This window comes from Melospiza melodia, chromosome 5, assembly GCF_035770615.1.
Source record: "Melospiza melodia melodia isolate bMelMel2 chromosome 5, bMelMel2.pri, whole genome shotgun sequence".
NCBI lineage: Eukaryota > Metazoa > Chordata > Aves > Passeriformes > Passerellidae > Melospiza > Melospiza melodia.
The window spans coordinates 1618438-1641335 of NC_086198.1; the positions used below are offsets into that span (position 1 = coordinate 1618438).

Sequence of the window (22898 nt, forward strand, 5' to 3'; positions counted from 1 at the left end):
AGTGATGCATTTTTTTATCAGTTTCCCTATGGTGCTTTCCCTTCCATGATCCTTGAAGACTTGCTGGAATCAAACTAAATCAACTTTCTTTGACAGCTTTAGACTTTTTGCATTAGTTTATCTTCCTGATAATGAGAAAAGTAAGGGAATATTTTGCCTGTGTTACATATGGAGCTCTGATGTACAGAGATTGAAATAAAGACTGCTGGATAGTTTTGAGAGACTTAAGTGAGATGTAAAAAAATTAGGATTCACTTTACAGTACTTTATATAATTGCAGCATCAGTACTTCCAAAATACAACCCCTGGTATCACAGACTGGGTACCAGCTAGACACCACAACCTACTGCCTGGGCAGCACCTGGCAGAGCTGGGTGAGAGTTTAGTGGACTCATTGTGTACTGAGATGTGTCTGGTCTGTAACATCATCCCTTCTCTTGTAAGAGAGATGCCTTGAAAACTGGAACAGGTTTTTCCTTTGTTATGTTGTTCTCATTCTTCACAGGAATGCAGCCCATCGTGTGCAGTGAGCAAAAGAAGGGATCTCTGCAAAGGGAATTTTGGGATCATACAAAGAGAGTGTATCTGATTCAAAAAGAGAGGGGAATGAATGGCTTCTATGCTTCTGGCCACTTCACAGCCTGAGTATACTTCTAATGTAACTTATCTTGATTTTAAATCTGAAGAACAGTTGCTTGAGATAATAGGTATTTTTGATTTCAATATTCTTTTCTTAAAGAATCAATTTAGATCTACTATCTCTCAGCATAATTTGAAAATATATGGTAACAGCAGTTGCTGCAGATGAGGAGGCACATTTTGGTTGGGGATTCAGCTGACAGCAAAGGAAGGGTCAGTGGAGGAGCATACTGCAGTTGCTAGATCTTCATAGCCTGCCACTATTGTCTGTCTTCTTGTGCTGTTTTACTTCTCTTTCCTCTGACATTTTCTGACTAGCTCCTGCTCCTTTCACTTTTTTTCCCCTTTCCCTGTTTTCTCCTTTCCATCCAGTCACATTTACTTCTTTTTCCCACCTGGTTCCCACAGAAGGCATGAAGGTTCATGGAGCTGGATATGGCTGTCTTAAAAGAACTGTTTCCAGCTCTCAGGGGATGGTGCATGTACACCTCCTGCAGAAATGTAAATGTAGCATTTTGGAAACTAAGCAGATGCAAATAATATGTAACTACTGAAAGGTTTAAATACTGGTGCAATTCAGATGGTAGGTGTAGCCTGAGAAAAGACTGTGTCTAATCCAAACATTAGACTATGTCTAATCCAGGTACCTGAATTAAAGTTCCGCTTTAAAAACATGATGGCAACGCTTTGCTACAACTCAGTGCTTGTGATCTAATCCTTTTTAGTGCAGACAAAAAAAAAATCTTTCTTACTGAGATGACCCATTTTCACTGAAATATAAAGAGGAAAAAACCTAGGAATGTTTTTTTTTCCCTACACTTTGTATCTCCCAAATAGAGAAAACTTAGCAAGTTTAAAAGACAAGACTAATAGTACAAAACATTAAGCAAAGACTGGAGTTACCTTAAATGCAGAATCTCCAGCACAGGCAGTCTCACTACTGGGATCCTTCTATTGCTCATGTGTAACCCTTGAGCTAGGAGAACAAACTTGGCAAAACAGATCAGACTGAGATTGTCCCATATACAATTTATGTAATTCTGATTCACTGTAGATCAGAAATGTCCTAAGTATAGTGCTTCTTGGTATGTAAACAGGCTAGCTCCTTTTTAATTATTGTCCTCTCCCATATGGAACTGTGTGGGAGCAGACATAGTTACAAAGGACCTTTAAAATCTTTGATTCTGCCACGTTACAATGGTCTGAAAAACTGGTAGGCAGAGCTCAAGGGAAAAACCACACGGTCTGCTTGGTTCTAGATCACAGCCTTTGGCCAACTGGTAGGTTCAGTTTTCAGACTCTCTTAACTGTCAAAGCCAGCTTCTTACAAAATGCATTATAAATATCTGCAGTTTTCTTCCCAAGGCAAACTGTGGCTTGTGCCAGTTCTTTGATTGAGCATTACTCCTGGCTCATCTTGTTCTTCTGGTCCAAAGGGTGAGAGGTTTTTACTGCTCAGAGAGCTTGGGTGTGCCCTTCTCACTAACAGTTCTGGCCCTCCAAAAGCAGGAGTTCATCTGATGATCCATGCCATGAGCACGATCCTGCCATAAGCTGCTGCTGCCAGCCACTGAGGTGAAATCCAGCTTTTTCTTTGCATTTTTCTCCTTGCACCTGTAGCCCAAAGAGCTGCTGTGTGAAAGCAGGACACGAGCTTGTGCTTGGAGGAAGGAGTATTTAATTGTTAGTTGTGGAGTCTGCCTGAAGCTCCCACCTGCTGCTTGTCCATCCACTCTCCATCATGCCTGCTCACTCCACTGAGAACTTTTATTTACTCTTGCTGCTTTCCTTGCAGGTATTTGCCAGGACATCTGTGGGCCCTGCTCTGGAGTTTTGCCTCACAGCAAAGCCTTGACTTGTAATTGACTCTAAAGCAAATTCACTTGCATGTGTGTCCCAGAACTACTGCTTGATTTTGATTAAGATTCAAATTCCTGCCTTCTCCTGTCCTCATTAACTGCCAAAATTTTGCTTTTTAACATGGGAGATGACATTCTTTTTTCTTCTGAAATGGTATGGGACTTCACTGCATGGTTTCCTAAAACAGTAAAGGTGAAAAATTTTCTTTTCAAATTGACTTATTTTTTTTTCCATTTAAACGACAGCATCCAAACAGCTTGGTCTCTTCTGTAACACCTTATTTAATTCAGTTATAGTAAACTGGATTAACTCTTTGTATTTACATAAACAGTAAATCTGCTAGAAGCCAAGACTGAAGGTGGTTTTTCTAGAACTAGGCTATGCAGTAATAGTCAAAAATTAAGCATAATTTTCTTGTTGCTCACATATTGACCTTTTTTGCAACAATTTTGTTTTTCACAACTGAATTAGGAAAGCTACATAAATCTCTTATGTAAACTTGTAGAGAAAAATATATATGGATGGTTACTTGACCTGGGGAAAAAAAAAAACCTAAGAAAAGTAATCAGACCACTCCCTCAGTGTTTGTGAGGGATCTCAACTATGTGTGCAGCAAATTAATATGAAAAACCACACCCACTGCCATTGCATCTTCCTATGTAAAATAAAAGGCAGCTAAACAAAATCCTAACAGTGAAGTAGCTGCAAACATTTCTTCAGTGAAATGGTCACTGTGCCTAGAGCAGGAGCAGTAGGGGAAGGGCAATGAACTGATTTAAAAATAGGTATGTCTATCTGTAACAAAAGCAAGTTACACTTGTTGTCTGGCTTGAGAAAACTTTCAGACTTGATAGGTGAAGGTTAAATCAATAAACAATCACATTCATCACTTTTTGTACATTAGGGCAGACATAGTAAGACAGTTGTTGGGGGTTTTGCTTTTAAATATCTTTGTTTATTTTAGTCAATAGTAGCATAGGCATTCAGGCTCTGGACAGACATCCATGGAATTTAGCTGTCCTTGTAAAGCAATTTCCAGTGTGGAAATGTGGATTGTCTTGCACAAGGGACATTACTTAACTCTTACAGTCTACACTGCCTTGTTCTACATATGCTAAAGTGGGACAAGACTAATTAAGCAAGTAAACTGATTTTTAAATTAGGCAGTAATTTGATTATGGATGTTACACAACTTCATTCCACGTAAATCCTAACAATCCCCTGGCAGGTTGAGGTGTGCACTCAGAAACAGGTGATAGGCTCCTTACAGTACAGACTGTAACATCTGACTTGGTTCAAGTGTCTTTTATTAATCAAATGGCCCAGGAGCTGCATTTCACACATGCATTTTTCACTGATTTAAATTGTGTTGTTATATTTGGTTTCAATAGATTCACTATTGGTTTCAACAGATTTCAATATTCATAGCTGAGATTAAAAATGGACCCTGGTAGTACAATCATGCAAACACACTTCTGCTTGCATGCTTCAGTTAAGAAAAGAAATCAGATGTAAAAGTGGACTGGTCCTTGTTTAATCAGTGGGACGTTGATTTCTGTGTGCTCTCAATTTGTCAGTGTTACATCCCCTTAACTGCTTCTGGCTGTGCTGCTACAGGCATTGTTCTAAGGCCTAGAGTATCAGTGCTTCATTTTCTTCACCAGAAGCCGTGCTTATTTATCAGCTGCTAAAATTATTTGGTAAATGGCATCCCTGTGTAGAAAACACAGGAGTTGGAATTGTAAGCCAGTCCCAGCAATGCAGCCAGTGCACAGATAGAATTACTGCCTCTGACATTTTCTGCTTCCTAGGATATTAGGGTGCTACTACTTCTCTCTAAACAACCTTTCTTTCTTAACTTGAATTGCAGACAATGGTGTAATCCGACTTGGCTTCTTTTCCCCAACTTCAAAAAAAAAACAACCAAAACAACCCAACTGCCTTATGATAACAGTTTTAACTACCAGTTTACAAAATCAGAAGAAATCAGTTTTGCAGACACAGTCTATTTGGAAATGAAAGCACTGTGGTATCTAACATGCATGATGTCTCAGACTGAAGTATGAAATCAGTACACTTGTATTTTGGTGACAGAAAGTATCTTTTCTTTATTGAATTAGTATTTTTTTTTGAGACAACAGAAAAATCTGTATTAAAAAACCACATTTGTTAACAGGCCAAGAAAGAGCTTCAGCAAAAGAGTTATAAATCAGTAGCAAGACATTCTTGGCTCAGATCTTGTTTCAGATATTTCCTCAAGACCTTTTTTCTGTGACTATATATGACACTTGGTAGGTTATTTTATAAAAGGGCATATCAGACATATCCTCACATTATACCAGAACAATAGCAATTAATTTTAAGTGCTTATGAAAAAATAACAGAATTGTATTGTCCCAGATGGTCTTACACCCAATTCTTTTTGATGCTTGGTAGGTGCCATTATAACTTGTGTTCCTTGGGATTTTAATCTAAATAAACCAAACCAAAAAACCCCAAAAATTACCAAACCCCCAACAAACAACACACCAAGAATACTGCCAAGACTGAAGAGATCTAGAACTAAGTGCTGAACTCATTTGGCAGAAACAGCTGAAATCACACCAGACCCTTGTGAGGATACATTTCTGGTCAGCAGAACTGCTGGTTACAAAGCAAGAAAGTCTGCTGTGAGATCGGGTCCTCCCCTGTTAGAAACACTTTGCCATTTCTATAGAGCCATTAGATTTCTGAAGAAAGGAGTCAGACGGAGTAATCTCTTTGCAGAAGCATTTTCTCAAGGAGGACACCAGCTGGGACAAGCAGCTGGCAGCACGGGGAGGAGCAGGGCTACCAGGGGCTGCAGGGATCTGGGCACTCCCGCAGGTACGTCTCCGTGTGGCCGCCGTGCACCTCCATCAGCGTGGTGCACACCGTCAGCTAACGGGCACGGGGGAGAGGGAAAAACAAAACCAACCTCATTACAGCAATCAGTGAAAAACTCTCTGATACAGCTGAACACTTCTACCAAAACAAGCATTTCCCTTCTTCAGTCAGCAACATGCAAGTATGAATTGTCTGTGTTCTCAGGCAAGAATGCTCCTTCTACTTAACACAGGAACTAAACTTCATCATTCAAGAACTCTTAAAAACTATTTCCTTCAGATTTTTTTTCCTAAACACCAAAATTTCAATTCCAGACTAAAACCTTTTGTGTTGCAAGAGTAATGTGCCTCTGGTATGCCTCAATCATGAGGTATATTAACTTGTTTTATGTGAATTACAAAGACATAGATCACACATTAATTCTGGTCAGAAGGGTGCTCAAGATGTCTGCAGAGCAGCTGCTGCCTCAAACCAGAACAAGCTATTATGAGGAAAGGGCTCAGGCTACTGAGAATTTTAAAGCTGTACAGCCTTTGGAAAATAGCTATTCCAGCAATTACATTTTGCTTTCACAAAGTAATATGAAACTTGTTTTTACATATGTTTTCACCTAAAAACCCCTGAATGTACCACTGAAGGCTTCTCCTTATATGTACAGTAGTTAGTGGTCTGCTCCCCACTCTAAACTTCCTGCAAAAATAGAAGCATTACCTTATTGAGCACAGGCTTTGTGGAGAGAACATCATAAATTGCAGGTAGGGAGAGATTCTGAAAGAAAATAATACACTGATATTAAGGGGCATTACCTGTTAATGTAAATGCTGAGAACTAACTTTTTTACACTTCACTTAAATAATTCAATGCAGTTTTAAGAGTACAAGATACCCATAACACTTTGATATCAGAAGAATGTGGGCTGCAAAAATTTGACCAGACCAGATCTTTGTAGAGCATGGCACATTTAAGTGTGTTTGCTGCCCCAGAGTGTGTATTTGAATTTCACTGGTAAAACTACCCTAAAAACACCAAAAGTCTTTCTCAAGGTATCCCTGGGTGTACCCTTCTGCATATGCAGCTGCTGGAGATACTTTCAGAAAACCCACCTAGATGAAATGAAAGCCCAAAACAAACAAACCAACCAACCAACCAAACCAAAAAGAATCCCGAAAACCCAACCCCCCCTAAAACCACAACTAAAACCCAAACCAAAAAACAATACCCCAAAAAACCCCAAACAAATAAACAAAAAACCCACAAACCTTCCCCATGTAAAGAGGCAGCTTGTTCTAACCCAGAAGCAGAGACAAGTTACCACAAAATCATCAGCCACTTGTGTCATTACAGCTGAGCTTGAAAATAACCTGAATGCTCCTGGCTGTGTCAGGTCAGCAGTGCAAGCTGGGAGTTTCAGAGCAGCAGGATGTGAGGCATTTGGAGGATGATTACCTCTTGTGTTGTCTGGTTCAGGCATTTCATTGCAGGTCCTCTACGATTATCCAGCACCAGCGGAGGCTTCCAGCGATCGTAGTTGGTTTCTACCACATACCATGTACCCTTCTTGATATCAAGGCTGGAAAAGAGGTCCAAGTTGGTGTTTTGCTTCTCTAAGTATACAGCAAGTACACACGTACAATATATACTATATACAGATACATTAGGCTTTCTGTGGTATTTTTCAATAATGGTAAAGAAGTGAGTTCTTGTACAACAGAAGTCACAAGAAACAGAGCACACAATTAGAGGTGGAACCTGTCCTCTTCTGGAAGGCTGAGTCAGGTGTCAGGTCAAGCATACTCACTCCCAGATATCCAGAGCAGCTGTCCTGGATCGAGTTATCACACACCCTTCTCCAGAATTTTTTCCTCCCAGAATAAAGTAAGCTGGAGCCAGCAATCTTGTTTTTGCCAGTCTGTCTTTTGCATCTTGGTAACTGTGGGTAAGATAATGCTGGACTATTAAATCCTATAAATGGTTCAAGTACTGAAGAGCAAGTTCCACAGAGCCAGGACAATTTTGGGTAGTTAAGCCTTTCTTCCCTTTTCATGCACACATAAGGAAACAGGATCGTGATAAAGGAACACATTTAAGCAAAGCTTCTTGTCTCATTTCATACTTAAAGTAAGATTGTTTAGAGGCGCTCTCTGCACTTTTTCTACACTTTAAATAGGAGTAAAATGATGACATACTGTGTCATATTGAATTGATTTATTGCATACCAGCTTTGTTTCTGCTTGCTTCCTACAATATACTAGTACCTGTTGGATGTGCTTTGATGAAGAATGCTGTTACCCATTTTGATTACCAACAGGCTCATCAGGGAAAAAAGAAGTCTGAGGAAAAATATTTGAGGGATCACGTGTGATGCTTTGCTTCCTGCTCCAGAGTACCAGCAACACCAGAACTATTTAAAGTTAAGGCCACTAGGAAGGTATCTATATCTGATATTAAGCATACATCTACAGTATTCATGCTAGTTGAATGCAAAGCAGACTAAAGCAGCATAATATTTAGAGGGAGAGGGAATACCTTGTAGCATTCTCTAATACAGTTCTTGTAAGAAAGCCCATCCACATACCATCTCTTCTACCAAGAAACCATTCAAAGATTCCTGCAAAATATCAGAATAATTTGTTTTCAGACAGTTCTCTCATGCTACTCTAACTTCCACAGCTGGTTTTAAAATAAGCTGTGTTTTATCTAACTCATCTGCAATCTTTTCACCATTTGTGTGCCTGTTCATTAAGACAGCACACCACAACAGTAACTGGTTTGCCCAAGGTCTGGAAAACTTGTGCAGAAATAATGAAAGAAATGAGCATTACTCACCCACATAACCACCATCAAGACTGAAACGCTCATTCATTGTCAGAGTGAACAAGTTCTGAAAAGCATTAAACAAGCCAACCTTCAGCCATTGCCAGCCCATGAGTACCAGTAATAAACAAGAGGCAACGTTGCAATTTAGATGTCAATTGAGCTGCTTGTTTGTTAGGCTCTTCCCCTTCAAGTAACAGACTGCAAGATCAGGCTCATGTAGAGAAGAACCTAATTTATCAGGGCTTGAATAAGTAGAAATTAGTTTTCTGACCTGGCAGACAATCAGCTAGGCATGCTTTTATGCTGAGCAAGTCAAGCCTGTGGCCATTTTTTCCTCTTGGTCTGTTGCATTGCTGAATTAGCAGTTTTCCTTTCCCTGCTGTATGTCACCTTCTTTTCTGACCTCTGAGTACTATTCTACTTTGAAGGCAGATTTTTGAGTCCCAGTGCTAAGCACACCCTGCTATATTACTGCTATTTGCATGGGGGCGTGCAGCTGCACACGCTGCAGTCCATGCTGACTGAACACACAATTCAAACTCAAATCTCAGCCTCCTGCAACTAATGTTTCAGACAAAAACTGAATTCAGCTACCCCAGATTTCAGGTGCCTATTAAATGAAAACCCAAGAAAAAAAATCTTAAAAAGCAGGACTGCCTTTTCCAAGAAGGATTGGAGAAAGAATTAAATAGCACAAGTGTGCTGTTCCCCCTGTGGGATCACAGCATTAGCTATTAGCCAGCAAGAAACTCTAACCACTTCAGCACTTCACATTCACTCTTGTTCATATTCAAAATTCAATGCTGTTTTTAGGAACTGTCCAAACAGAAACATTTCATTTAGGCAATCTCCTTTCACAAGGAGAGGTGCAGCATTTTTTTTTTAATCTGTCTTCAAGTAGCTATGCTATGCACCAGAACAACTTAGAGATCATTTACTGGAAAACATACCAAGGCACAGCATGAAAGCAGAAAAATTTAAATATTAAAGGAAAGTCTGAAGCATTTGTAACAAACTGACAAGGCTCCATTCCCATACTTACTGGTTTGACTCCAGACACCATGCCTATGTATCCTGCAAAATTTGTGGACTTGAACACTGTTTTGTTGTTTCTCTGAAAGTCCAAGAGTACCACTAAAGGCTTCAGTTCCCGAGTTAACGTCCAGGAATTATTTTTAACATCCCACCTGCAGGAGACAGTACAGCACTTGAAACTTCCCTCAGGAGTTTTCAAAGCTTCCCTTCACAGCATGCATTCATCCTGTGTATGATGCCTGTCCTCTGATCTAACTCACATCAGGCAAGATCACTGCTCTGTAGTTACCTGAGCAGCACCAGCTAGGAACAACTAAGAAGTCTAAATGCAGAGGCTGGCAGTGAAAAGAACTAAGTTTTGTTTGAACCAGGAGCATATATATTGCTCAGGATTAAACAGCACCACCATCACAGCTGGTTTGTTTTGAACACGTAACTTTGTTCTCTACCTGCTGGCAAAGGCAGCTACAGCTCCTGCCTGTGACACCAAACCTCAAATTCTTATTTTTCAAAGGCAGAAGAGAAACCATGTACTGCTGGATTTGCTCTACGTGGAGGGAAGTACCAATTCTAGTTTGTAAAATTAGCCAGACCAATTTGGAGGCAAAAGGTTGATACAGAGCACTTAGCAGACTGTTAAATTCTCTGAAAATAATCCAGACTCTGGGAGCAGCTTTGAAAGTCTGCTTAATTTTCAGGAAGCATGTTCACAGTATTTCTGGCAAGTCAGAGAAGTCCAACACAAGCCAAACCAAGGGACAGGTGGAGTCACAGTAGACAATGGGTGAACTTTTAATAGGTAGGTAAGAATTTTAATAAAGATGAGCATTTCAGTTCCAATTGTGCATTGAGCACCATCAGGATGAATGATGTCACAAAATATACTGGGGTAATAAAAGCAAAGGCTGAACTACCTGATCAGGGGCATGAAAGGAGAACTCATGAGTGCTGGGCAGCAAACTACAGAGTTTGTGTGGAAATGAAGAATGAGGGGAAGTGTCAGTGGAGCACAGTACAGTAACTGGGGGGGAGGAGTGGGGAGGAAGCATTAAAATGCCATGCCCCAATCCAATCTCCGTGTCACTGCACATATTAAAATTGATTCTTCATCCCATCATGTAAACAACAAGATATCCTGTGCCTCAGAGATCAGGTTACATGGGCCATTCTTTGGTTTGACACAGTTTGAACTGCAGCTGAGAAAAAAAGTAACTAGCAAAACAAGCTGTTCCTGATGCATTTGGGGCAGTTTGACATAAGATCAGTAGAACATCCTGATCTTTTAATTTTAGCCTTTTTTCACAACACACAATGGAGAATTACTTGTCACAGTCTTACAGACACCCAAAGAAGACTCAAAGAATGTATGTAGCTATTTAAAGTTCAGCTTGCTTTTTCTTTGAGTTTTTAAAAAAAGTCACAAGTTTAAGTACCTACCCTAGAAAGAGTCCAAAATCCAAGTTTCTGGCATGGTACAGCTTTCCTATACAACAATAAATAATTAAATACAATTTTCCAAACAAATGGACAAATTTCAGCTTAGAAACCCAAGAAATGAGTAAGCAGTCAAATATCTGGGAAAGTGTGCAAAGAAAATAGCATTCTCTCTTCATAACCACAAAGCATTTGCCCTTTTCATAACCACAATATAATGATGGGTTTTTATTGGTCAGAGAAGTGTTTTGCCATAACTGAAATCAAGTCATCTTGCAAGCTGCTGTCCATCTCAGCCTCTAATCTTTCCATTATCTTAATGCAATGGCAACACCTTGAGCTTCTTCTAAAAGTGAGATGTTTGTAAGCCCTCTGAGAATCCCTTAGAAACTTCCTAAGTTAGAACAGGTGCAGACAAGGGCTGCAGAACTAAGTAGGAGTCAAAGAGTCTCTTTTCTCAGAAGAGACTGTCCATTTTCTCTACCAGCATACACATGCAATATCTAGAAACTAGATGCAAAATCCTGCATGGCACTGAGAAAGTTTCAAGTGTGTTGCTGGTGTTTCTTTCCCCTAGAAAAACAAATACCACCTCTTAAAAAAACCCCAACACCCCAATCACAAAAAACTCACCATCCAACAAAACCAAAGCCAAACTATCTTTGAAAGTATTTTTGTCTTTTTTTTTAAACCTAAGACATTTATGAACTCTTATTCCCTTTCTCAAGGAATACCTTTACTTATCAGTTCTTAGGCATTATTATTACCTTAGGCATTATTATTACCTTTTATTAATATACCTATTATTACCTTTTATTAACAGACCTTATTGGCTGCAGTTGAGGAGGACTGTATTTGCATAACTGAGGGGGACCCTCCTCTACATAAAAGAAAACTGTTAACATGATTTTGGATTGCATTACCTGTTTTATCTTCTGCCACTATTGATGTACACACAGTAAAAATTTCATAAAAAATGTTAAAAATAACGATTTCCCCTAGGAAAAAAAAAAGAAATAAAGTTCAGTAGTTTGAAACTTGCCATGAACAGAAAAAATTGTTAGGAAAAAAGCATAGTGCAAATTCATTATTCTGTAATATTTCTGTTATACATTTCAATTTAAATCTCCTTTGATCTTTAAAATGACTGGTTCAGCAAAATCAAGAGCTTCCTGAAAAGCAACTAGAGGGATCAGAATCCCCTGACTTTCTGCCTCACTATGCACAAAGCTGACAGTCATTGCTACTTCCTCCTCTGAAAACCCCAAAACAAGCTATAAAATTGACTTTAAAGTAGAAAGCTGCTACAAGCACCACCTCTGCCATGTAGGAGCTGCTGGCAGCAGCAGGTGTGGTGCTCCCGAGTGAGGGAAGCAGGGCAAACAGGCAGTGCTCCTCCCCTGGCTCACTTCTGGAAGAGCTCAGGGCCTGCTCATCTGGAATGGCATCCTTTTGCAGGAGGTGCAGGGGCAAGGCAGAAGGACATGGCAGGGACCACAAGGGAAAGAAAGCACAGCAGGAAACTGAGCCCTGACTTCTCTCTATGTCAAACACAGCAGAGTGCAAAACCAATGAGAATAAAGGATTCCCTCAAATTCTGGCGCACACAGCTGAGACTTGCTCCACTTCCCAAAACCTAGGAGAACTTACAGCTCTACAGAGCAGTCCCAGCCTGATAAAAGGCTTATGTGATTTATTTCATTCTTCTCTAAAACACTGTTCTTGTTTAGGGTGAGGTGTAATTTATTGCTTCAACTACTTAAGCAATGATTTGTTAAAGTCACAGCTAACTGCATATTGGTAAACACATTAATTTTAAATGAGTCTGTATTCCTAGCTTTCCACTGTGTTAATCAAGTGTTGGAAACTGTTACCCAAAGGAATCCCAGAGGAATTTGCAATCCCTTGGAGCTCTTCATTGAAAGGATAAGGAAGTGTAGCAGTCAGATGAGCCTGAAAGGAAAAGTTTTTTTGTATGATATATGTTTAAATTAACAGTATTTTGTTACTTACAACAAATGTCTCCTTAACAGACACACTTTTCTCCCAGCTATTGAGTGTTTAATTTCTCTGCAACCTGTAGAACTTGAGGATGTTTGCAGAGTACTTGGAAGAGAAGTATACACTTAAGGGAATAAAACTCTTACTTATCAAAGCACTGACGTGAGCAGTGGACACGAGCACAGCCCCTCTCTGCAGCAACAGACAGAAAAGTGAAGTAGGGCTTGTGTACATTGAAGCTCAACTGCAATGGAGCCCAATGCCAGTGTTCATGGGCATCCTTGACGTTCACACACTGCCATGGCAACCTGTAAAAGCTGCATTTATGTCCACTCAGGCACACGGGGATGTGCTGTAACTAAAGATGGGGTAGAGATGTGACCTTTGGCTGTCCCTAACCCTACACTGCTGTCTCCTGTTCCATGCCAAAGCGGTGCTAATCTGAATCAAATTATTTTTTTTGTGAGACCTGGCCAAAGTTGTGCCTGTAATCAGACATTTATTACAGTTCTCAAAACCTGATTTTACTCTACTGTTAAAAAGAAGTGGAACATGGTAAAAAATTTCAGTCTGTGTTTTGCTACAGTAACTAAGGCTATTGCATATTTGTCTAGTGTTACTAATCCAAACTTGAAAAGATCTTAGGAAAAATTAGAGGAGGAAGAGACCTGCATTTTTTGTTTAATGGTTTCAGTCATTCAGAGTAGACAACAAGGCAAAATTTCAGAGTGACTGTTTGAAATAACATTTTTGTTCTATTCCTGAAATGGAATTAAGAACTTGTAAATTAATAATTTTGAAAGTTCTTAATTGCCAGATTCAGAAGCATTCTAATTCTGTAGTCAGAGCATACAGTAATAAAATAATTAAGCTGAAAATACTTACTATTTTGTTATCCACTATGTCAACAACTTTGCCACTGGGAAAGAAGGTATTTGCTATATCTTTAATATTCTGGACCACAGTCTTCAGCTAAAAAGAGTAAGGACTTTTGTTTAATAGAAGATCTTAAGCAAAAGAATTGCTGGAATACTAACAGAACTCTTTGACATTATTTTGAAAAAATAAAAAACTTTGTTGAGGAAAAATACATATTTAAATAAAGTGTTAAATGTCACCTTCTTAGTGAGACAAATACCCCCAAGTCCCCACTAGAATCACTCCTCAAGCTTTATTCAAGTAACTTTCCTGATTAATTCCAATGTGTCCTTCTACCAGAAATAACAATTACAGGAAAGCCATCCTCATCTTCTGCTCCTCTGAACACATTTCAATACTCTGCACTCTTCTATCTTTCAGAATGGTAATTTCAAGCTCTTTGCTTAAGCACTGATGTTACTGAAGACAAAAACACTCAATAAACTTGTTATGAAAGCACATGCTTTCGATCTGCAACATGTAAATGTCACAAATGAGAGTTCCACTCCATGTGATCAAGCTCCAAAGTACACAGGAGATAAAACCCTTCAGAATTTAAGGCGAAACCTGAAGCTTCCAGCGCCTTTTAAAATAAATATCAGCATGTAAGTAGAATTTGTATGGCTTTCAGAGAGGAAAGTCCAAAGTCAAGGGACAGAAAAAAAAGCCCTAGCCTTGTTTGAGAAATTAAAAATTACTCAACTCAATTTTCATCCATCTTCACCACAGCTGTTTTGGGCAGTTTGAAATAGGCTCAAATATTAAAAAAAATTATTTGTGCCATGTAAACACCAGTGCCACAACCAGCATTCCTGAAAAGGGTAGGAAGCTGTTAATTTCCCCCTTGCCATTTCAGCATCTCACACAGCATTTTGAGAGAAGTAGGGAGGTGCAGAGAGGAAATGCTGCCTCAGTTTCACTTCAGTTCACCAAGGCCGTTCCTTTGGTGTACTGCTCCCTCTCCATTCTGCACCACCTCACCACTAAGGAGATTTGATAAATGGAATGGCACACACTTGTTTATGGCACACTGGTTTTTACACCTCTACATCCCAAACACCAGTGTCTCTACACTTGATGCTGTTACCTTAAGTGTTAAACAGAAAAAAAACATTTACTCAAACTATTATTTTGAACTGGAATCATATTAGGAAAGTCAACATGAAATATTATCTCTTTCAGATACTTTTAGCACATGTATTCCTTTAAAAACTTATCTCAAAACAAAAGGCTACGTGCTGGTTTTGTATCTGCTAAGCTTCAGAGCAGCTCTGCATTTCTCACCTCTGTCTTTTTGTCGCGCATCAAGTCATCCCACCTTCTGCTGGGAGGCAAATCGAGATTTATGACATATGTGGGTATGTTACCTTTGAACCTGAGAGAAAAACACCAGAGGTCAAATTGAAAGAAGGCTCTGAAAAAACATTTGACAAAATAGGTGCTTCCCACCTGTAACTAGCATTTTTTAGACCTGCAACAGGAACAAGTTTCAAGAAAAAAACCCTGTTGAGACTTGCAAATCACAACTTCTCTGTAATTTGCTAGACAAGTTGAATCAGATTACTTACGTTGGTCCTGAAGGAGGGTACATTTTACTCCTACACTCTTCTCCATACTGCAAAAACAATGAAACATTACTATTTAGCTTCTTTGTAAAACACTATTATTCTAGTAGACTTAGTTTTGAATTAAACCTTTAAGACTAGTCAGTTAATTCAAAGTCTTGCAACTTTGGAAAGAGGAAAATAGAGGAGGAGGGACCAGCAGAGACTTCCCCATGCTGTCTGACAGACCTCTAGACAACTTGTCTAATGTACTCCATGGCAAGCACAAGGGTATGATAAATATACAAATTGTATACATTTTTACTCCATATGATTTAATGAAGAGACCTTCAAAAGCATATTCTTTATACAAGTTCAAGAAAGATCTCAGTATGGACCAGTCCGTTCTTTTTGTCCAATTACTAATCCCATTTTATTGTGTCATTCCTAATTATGTCTAGTATTAAGCTGCATGTACAGCTGGAGCAGGGAAAGCATAATGAACTTTGGGCAAAATGAGCTGAGGATTCAGTGTGGACAAGGGCTGCTGAAGTGGGGCCAAACATTACATGGGGTGCAATTCAGGAATGTAACTAAACAATATACCTTCATTCCTGGGAGCATGGCTAGTTACAAATGAAAGTTTGAGAACTATTTCAGATGTACTCAAAGTGAATGCAAGGTTGTTTTTCTACCGATTACATAAAGCATGCATATAAATATAATAAACATATGCATATATATGCCACAATTGTAATTCTATGTTCTACCCAGTGACACACAAGCAAATGCCTACTGGCCACCCACACTTGTGCTTCAGGCCAGTTGACAGCAGGCCAGGCTTGGTCCCAAAATTATGTGAGAAGTTCGGTAAGCTCCTTAGAGTCTAATATATCTCGCTAAGAAAAAGGAAAGATACATGTGCTGTTCTGGGAGCCCATACAAAAGCTCCCAAAGCACAATTGTTTGGGAGAGAGAACACAAACAAAATATGGAGCAATCCTTCCACCACTACTTCCCTTTCTCCCCACCCTTGATTTCCAGTATTTATTAGGCTGTATTAATTAGATTACTAGCGTGTCCTTGAAATGCTTTCTGGTTCCAGTGAAAACTGTGACAACATCTCCAGCACCTACGTAAGTGGGACAAAGAAGTTAACTCATGTCAATGTTCTCTTTGGGCTAATCTCATTATCTGTTTTTAATGCATTAATATAGAAAACACAGTGTCGTACACAATGCCACAGACTTGAAACAGCTTAAGTTGTTACCACTGGGAACAGCAATTCTAAACTGGGATTGATTTCTCTGTGTTATAATATTATCTCTTTCTACTGTTTCCAGTTGGTGGGAGAAAGCAGGAGATGAATTTTGGGTTTCCAGCACTTGAGGTGAAGGTATAGGAGCAGCAGCTTGGTTTCCTAGATTTCACTGCAGTGCAGTTAACAGCCTTTGCACAGCTGCAACAAGAAGTCAAACACAAAGGGCCATTTAATTTTTTCAAAGTGAGGAAGCATCAAAACAAGGAGAGTAGGAGGGATATCAGATGACTAATTAGGCAACAAAAGTCAGAGGTTTTGTGCAAAGCCAGACAAATGCTTAACAGTATTGACGCAACTGTCTTGTGCAATTTTCCATCCTGCAATTCTAAAATCCATCAGAAAGAAGAGACATTACATATACATCCTACTGGAATGGATGTACACATTTGGACCTTCAGGATATATCTCCATCAAAAATATGTTTCCTTGACAGGTAAAGCTTCTAAAAAAAAGTTATCCAAAGTGGATCAGAATTCTGTTGCTCTGTCAGTAGAGCCCATGCTCACAGAGGAAACAGCGGCACCTGTGCAAAACTGATTTCAGAGGATTTTAAGCTAAAGATGCTAAATGTTATGTCACTCCTGGCACCTTCCCCTGAGATTTTAATCCTGTATCTGCACCTATTTTTATCTTCCCAGTGCTTTGCAGCCTAAGCTACAAAAAAAAGGTAAGGAATGCAACAGATAAAGGGACAGAGAACAGAGAAAATGTTCCCTCCTTACATGTGGTATTTTTAGATTTCTAACCTATGTATAAAGCAAGGTAAAGAAGTCAGTATTTCCTAAAACAACCTGTGCACCTTTCAAAACTGATTGAGGCATCTGAAGAAATTAGAGTTAATAATAACTGTTTCTTTAGGTTAACTATTACATCATAGAATCACAGAATATCCTGAGTTAGAAGGAACCCACAAAGGATGATCAAGTCCAACTCCTGGCCCTGCACGGGAAAAGTCCAAGAGTCCCATCCTGTCCAAGTGCATCTTGATCTCTGACAGGTGGTGCTCCACCAGCCTCAGTGAGAAACCTTTCCCCAATACCCAATTTAAACCTTCCCTGACACAGCCTCAGGCCACTCCCTCAGGTCCTACTGTTGATCAGCAAGGAGAAGAGATCAGTGAAGGGATCGGTGTCTGCCCTGTGCTTCCCCTTGTGAGGAGCTGCAGACTGCAATGAGGTCTCCTCTCAGTCTCTTCTCCAATGAGAACAAACCAAGTGACTGCAACAGCTCCTGGTAAATGGGCAGCAACTTAAAAAGATGTCAAGACAATCAGAAAACTAGAAGTGGGGTGTTTTGTTGTTTTGGGTTTTTTTACAAAAAGTTCTAACAAGAAACAAACAAAAAAAAAAGTTATATTTTGCAACCAGCTAAAGATTATCTGCAAAGCTTTCTGAGAAGGTAAAAACAAACAAAAAAAAAAGACACCTAAAGAATTAGCTGGAATCAGCAGAAAATCCATCAAGCACTTTTTATAACCAGAGTAAAATAAGCAGCTATGAAGTTATCACCGTGGTCAGTGGGGCTCTCCTCTCTGCAGAGGCTTGACACTGAAAGAACAACAATAAATGCTGTCCAAGAAAGCCAGGACTGTCCTTCCAGCATGACAGAATTACCTTCAGTTTCCAATGTGGAGAGCCAGAGGTCATCCCCTAGAAAAAGCTATTGGCAGCTGGACCCAGACAGCAGATTACCACTATTAATGTGCTTTTCAAACACCCACTGAACCCCCTAAGAGCAATACAGCTACTCTTGAATGGTGATTTAATGCTCCCTTCGTTTTGCTTTTTAAAATGTACTCTTACCAGCAGGTTGCATATCTTGATTATCTTACATACTGCCAACTTTGAAATTGCGATGTATGTAACGACACAAAACCAGACGTGTGACATTAACAGGAAGATAACACAGTGGAGGAGAAGTAGAACATGGTATGGGGAAATATGGAAATGAAAAGTGGAAGTATCACACAAGATTTATACTTTGACTGATTGTATAAAAAAGAAAAAGTGGAACAGAAACAAGTAACTTCGCAAGCTGTTGAGATGAATTGGGCGAACTGTAAAAAATATCAAGTAGTAACTGTTATTATTGACTGGAGTACAAAAAATTAATGCATGGTTTAATAACTGCTGAATAAATATTCTGACACCTAGCTTGATTTCATTAATATGAAATAGACTGAATGTAGATTGTCCAGTCTAAGGAATACCAGCACTTCCTTTATTTCTTTATTTTTGAGATGGACCATCTCTGGCATCCCTTCTTAATATTTATGTATTTTATATTTTTCACCTTCCTATGTAAAAGCAAATAGAAAATTACCTCTTTGAGCTATTAAATATAATTCCAGGTTTTCAGTCAATCTGTTATATTGAGCATCCTTTGGTCTATGAACATTGTGATCTAACACATTTTCCTCTCTGCTCCTCTTCCCTCATGGGATAATGCCAACGCAACACCATCGTGCTGCAGGAGTCCCAGTGCTGTTCACCCTTCTGAAGAGAGAGGTTGAGAGTTCTCTTGCAGCAGAAGAAACAGTGACAAGACAACCTAAACTGCAGTTTGGACAAAAAGGTCAGCATGGCTGAGGGGGCCTCAGGGAAAGCTGAAGGGACTGACAGTCTGCACCTCTGAGATGCAACTCAAGGCATTTGTTTTCTGTGCTCTTTGTTAACGAGGTGAACCCAGCGGCACTCAGGAAGAATTCTTCAGCATGTGATGCAACCCTGCATCTCAAACAAAAATAAAATATCCAAGCCTAATAGCCGGCTGCATGCTGTGCACAACCTGGATGCACAGCGGATATTGTGCAAGTGCAAGGATGTACCAAGTGAAATCACATGCAAATCAAGCTCTCATGCTACTACTTTGCTGACAGCGGGCACTTTCTCCCACAACTCCACACTCCAGGATACTTTTGGCTAAAATTCTGAAGGCGTTTTAAGCTGGAGATAGCTTATAGCATTACGAAGTTGCTGGTAGGATGGGATTGGAAGAAGGGGAGAGAGAAAAGCCAAATCCTATGTATTAAAAGACGCTAAGGGAACACTGGCCATCCAGATGTCCATAGTAATTTCCTGCAGCTCTCCCCTTTCACAAAAACCACAATAATTTCCCCAAAATCAATGCAATTTGCTAAAAAAAAAAAAAAATACTTGGAGCAAAGTAAAGAATAAAAGAGGTAGTATATTCTTAAAATATTTAAAATAGATTGCAAAAAATATTTTGAAACCCAGAGATATTTAAAACCTGTTCTCTTCATAGAGGACGAGTAAATTTAGGAACTTCAAGAGACGAAAGAATGCTTCGCTGCTGCAGGATTATACCAGGAAACAAGAGGAACTGTTTACATGCCCAGGAGATGGAAGCCAGCCTGCTCCAAACGACTATCCCTGCATTCCCAGCTTCCCAATTCCACCAGGAGTTAAATATTTCATTTGTTCAGTTCAAAATACCCAAACGGCCGACAGAGCAAGAAAGGACACACCAAGTCCACCTGCTCCACGCTCCTCCCCTCGCTGAGCCACAGCACATTCACAGCCGTGCGCCTTTGCAGCAGCCCCTCGGAACTCCGCTCCTGGAGATCGCCTGCGGTGCAGCAGGGCGACACCGGCTCGGTTACAGAACCGAGCGCAGCAGCGAGCAAGGGCTGGCACAGCCCCTCCCGCAGGAGCCCTGCCGGGCCCGGGGAGCCCGTGGGGGCAGCGAGGCGCCGCCGCGCACCCACACGCGTGGATCCCAGGCTCGCCCGGCCTCCCGCCTCGGGAAGGGCGGCGGCCGCATCCCCCCGCCAGCCCCGGGGCCGTCCGCTTCCGCCGGCCCCGCTGACCCCTGCCCGTCCCCCGCCAGGCTCACCGGGTCCGGTGCCCAGGCGGGCTGCGCCAGCACCAGCAGCACCAGCAGCGCCCGGCCCGCCATGGTCCTGCCCGGCTCGGCTCCGAGCGGCGCTTCCCGGAGCCGCGGCCACATGACAGAGCCCCGCCCGCCGGGGGCGGGAGCGCCTCACGGCACGGCCCGGCCCAGCCCGGCACGGCACGGCATTGCACGGCACGGCCCGGCCCAGCCCGGCACGGCATTGCACGGCACGGCATTGCACGGCACGGCCCAGCCCGGCACGGCACGGCATTGCACGGCACGGCCCGGCACGGCACGGCACGGCATTGCACGGCACGGCCCGGCCCAGCCCGGCACGGCACGGCATTGCACGGCCCGGCCCAGCCCGGCACGGCATTGCACGGCACGGCCCGGCCCGGCCCGGCACGGCATTGCACGGCACGGCCCCGCCCGTGCGGTTATGGCGAAGCTCAGCAGTTCATTTTCAGTCGCCCTTCCACAAATGGCAACTTCCGCACAGGAGAGTCTGAGAGAGGATCGCCTCTCTTTGGCAACGCCGGGAGAAAACCCGTGGCACCAGTTTTCACTTTGGCAGTAGTGCGGTTTTTAATGACTCTGTGTCCTGTGCGGATTTTAGGTGGGGTGTGTGGTGATGCCTATATAACTCAGGTCAAAGTTACAAGGCGGTTACATAGCTTGAGTTATAAGATATAACCTGATATAACCTGAATCATAGCTTTTTATACCTATATAACCTGATATAAATAACTTCCTAGACAATATAATGGCTGGTATGTGGTTAACTAGTTATGTAGTTAACTAGTTGCTTAATGCTGAATAGATAAAAGAAGAAAAAACTCACCAGGTGAATGGCTTTAGAGATAGGCAAGTATAGTACTAATAAAAACCTGGGTAATGTAAAGCCGATTTGCCACAAAAAGAATTTAGACTGGCTGGGACTAGACAGACGAGGAACACCATAACTCTGCATGCTCTGAAGACAAAGTTGAAAAGTTTGATGTGAAGAAGACCTTGGGAAGCCTTCATCAAAAACCCCCAACAACCTCTGAATTGGGGAGATGCAAGTGCAGTGCAAAAGAACGATTTAATAACATGAGATCAGACTATGTAAATTAGTTCCAGCATGTACATGATAATGTTGTAGTGACATAGCAGTACTAAGCAATATTTACTGTATAAATACACCACAGCACTTGACATGGATGGGTGAGTTAGGAGATATCCCCCTCACTACCAGCACTGCAATAAACAAATATCTGCTCTATAGATATCAGTCCATGGGGATTTATTTCCAGCCTATCTTTTGAGCATCAGTGGTAATGAAAGATGCCAGGCAGGCACGTTCTTGAGCAAGGATTTTTCTCCATCTTGCAGCTTAGGAGTGCAGGAAGTGGGCAGCTGGGGAGACAGACTAATGAGAAACACAGGGTATGAGATGCATCCGTCTATAAGTGCCCTGCCTTCTAATTGCTGTTTAAAAGGTTATCTGTTTTACAGAATTGGAGAATGGTGTGAGTTGGAAGGGACCTTAAAGATCATCGAGTTCCAAGCCCCCTGCTATAGGCAGGGCCACCTTCCACTAGACCAGGCTCTTGTAACAAGTAGAAATCAGCATCCAAATTAGGTGTGTACGGTCATCTTAGTATGAGCATTATAATTTTAGTGTGAGCAAATGAATGCTTCATGAGTGTGTACACTGGCAACAGTTGGTGGAAGCACCATGAAAAAGTACTCAAACCCTTCCAGGATGCCTGTGTTTTAGCCTGTCTCATGTGCTCTGTGCAATGCCTAAGCCATGCCACGTGTTTTTAGGCTCACAGAAATGAAGTGATGCAGTCTCTACATCGTGACTTAACTGCCTGTGCAATTAACTCTCTTACAAAACCAAGTGGGGGTGGCAAGAAAATAAGGGAAGTCCTTGGCAGACAGTTGATTGGAAAACTGCATGGAACTGCAAAAACTAAGAAACAGGAAAGGATAGAAAATGTACTGTAGTGTGGGAAAGCCCTGGGAGGAGAGCGTGCAAGAGTGTAGTAAGGAGCCAGCTCAGAGCAGAAGCTGGGAATTGCGTGGAGCTTTAGAGACCAAGGCATAAAAACATTTAAGTACAGGTGAAAGAAAATACAGGATCAATCTGTGGATTTGGAAACTGAGGAAAATTACAGTGTAACTGGACAAACCTTGAGATTTTTATGGGAGTGTTCTTTAAAATCAGGACATCAGGCAGTTTCTATAGAGTTTGGAAAATATTTTCAGTTGAAAATAAATACATGTAGAACAATAATCCTGTGTTTACTTCTAGATATCTGAATATACTATTATGGGCTATGGTAAGAGAGAATCTGATTAAGTTGGTCCTGCTATTTTCTGAACCTCTTTTTGTCATCTTTTATATCTGGGGTGAACAGCTGTAAGGGACTTCATTATCTTTGTCTAGATGCTTTACCATCTTTAGTACATTTTTAACAGCAGAAAAGAAACAATAACTTTGGAAAATTAAAATCTCTTTCCAAATGCTCCGAAGACAAAATGATGTCACTGTCACATTACACAGTGTACTTTTTTGAGGCCTCTTTTTGATTCTGGTTTAGTTCTTTCACTGGTAAAGA

General features: G+C 40.9%; 1 protein-coding gene across 2 annotated transcripts; it reads right to left on the reverse strand.

Annotated features, from left to right (window-relative positions):
* Positions 1 to 4581: 4581 nt before the first annotated feature.
* ASAH1 (N-acylsphingosine amidohydrolase 1) lies at positions 4582 to 20407 on the reverse strand. Of its 2 annotated transcripts, none has more exons than XM_063156007.1 (14): positions 20290 to 20407; positions 15138 to 15184; positions 14854 to 14944; positions 13537 to 13623; positions 12525 to 12603; positions 11574 to 11648; positions 10654 to 10699; positions 9224 to 9368; positions 8191 to 8245; positions 7891 to 7972; positions 7163 to 7294; positions 6811 to 6934; positions 6076 to 6132; positions 4582 to 5418 (listed from the first exon to the last, which is right to left on the reverse strand). In XM_063156007.1, the coding sequence occupies exons 1-14, from the start codon at positions 20401 to 20403 to the stop codon at positions 5329 to 5331; spliced, it is 1224 nt and encodes a 407-aa protein (XP_063012077.1). In that variant the 5' UTR covers positions 20404 to 20407; the 3' UTR covers positions 4582 to 5328. The 2 variants fall into 2 exon arrangements, with proteins under 2 accessions (XP_063012077.1, XP_063012078.1); XM_063156008.1 differs by lacking the exon at positions 20290 to 20407 and adding an exon at positions 19922 to 19966.
* Positions 20408 to 22898: the final 2491 nt, after the last annotated feature.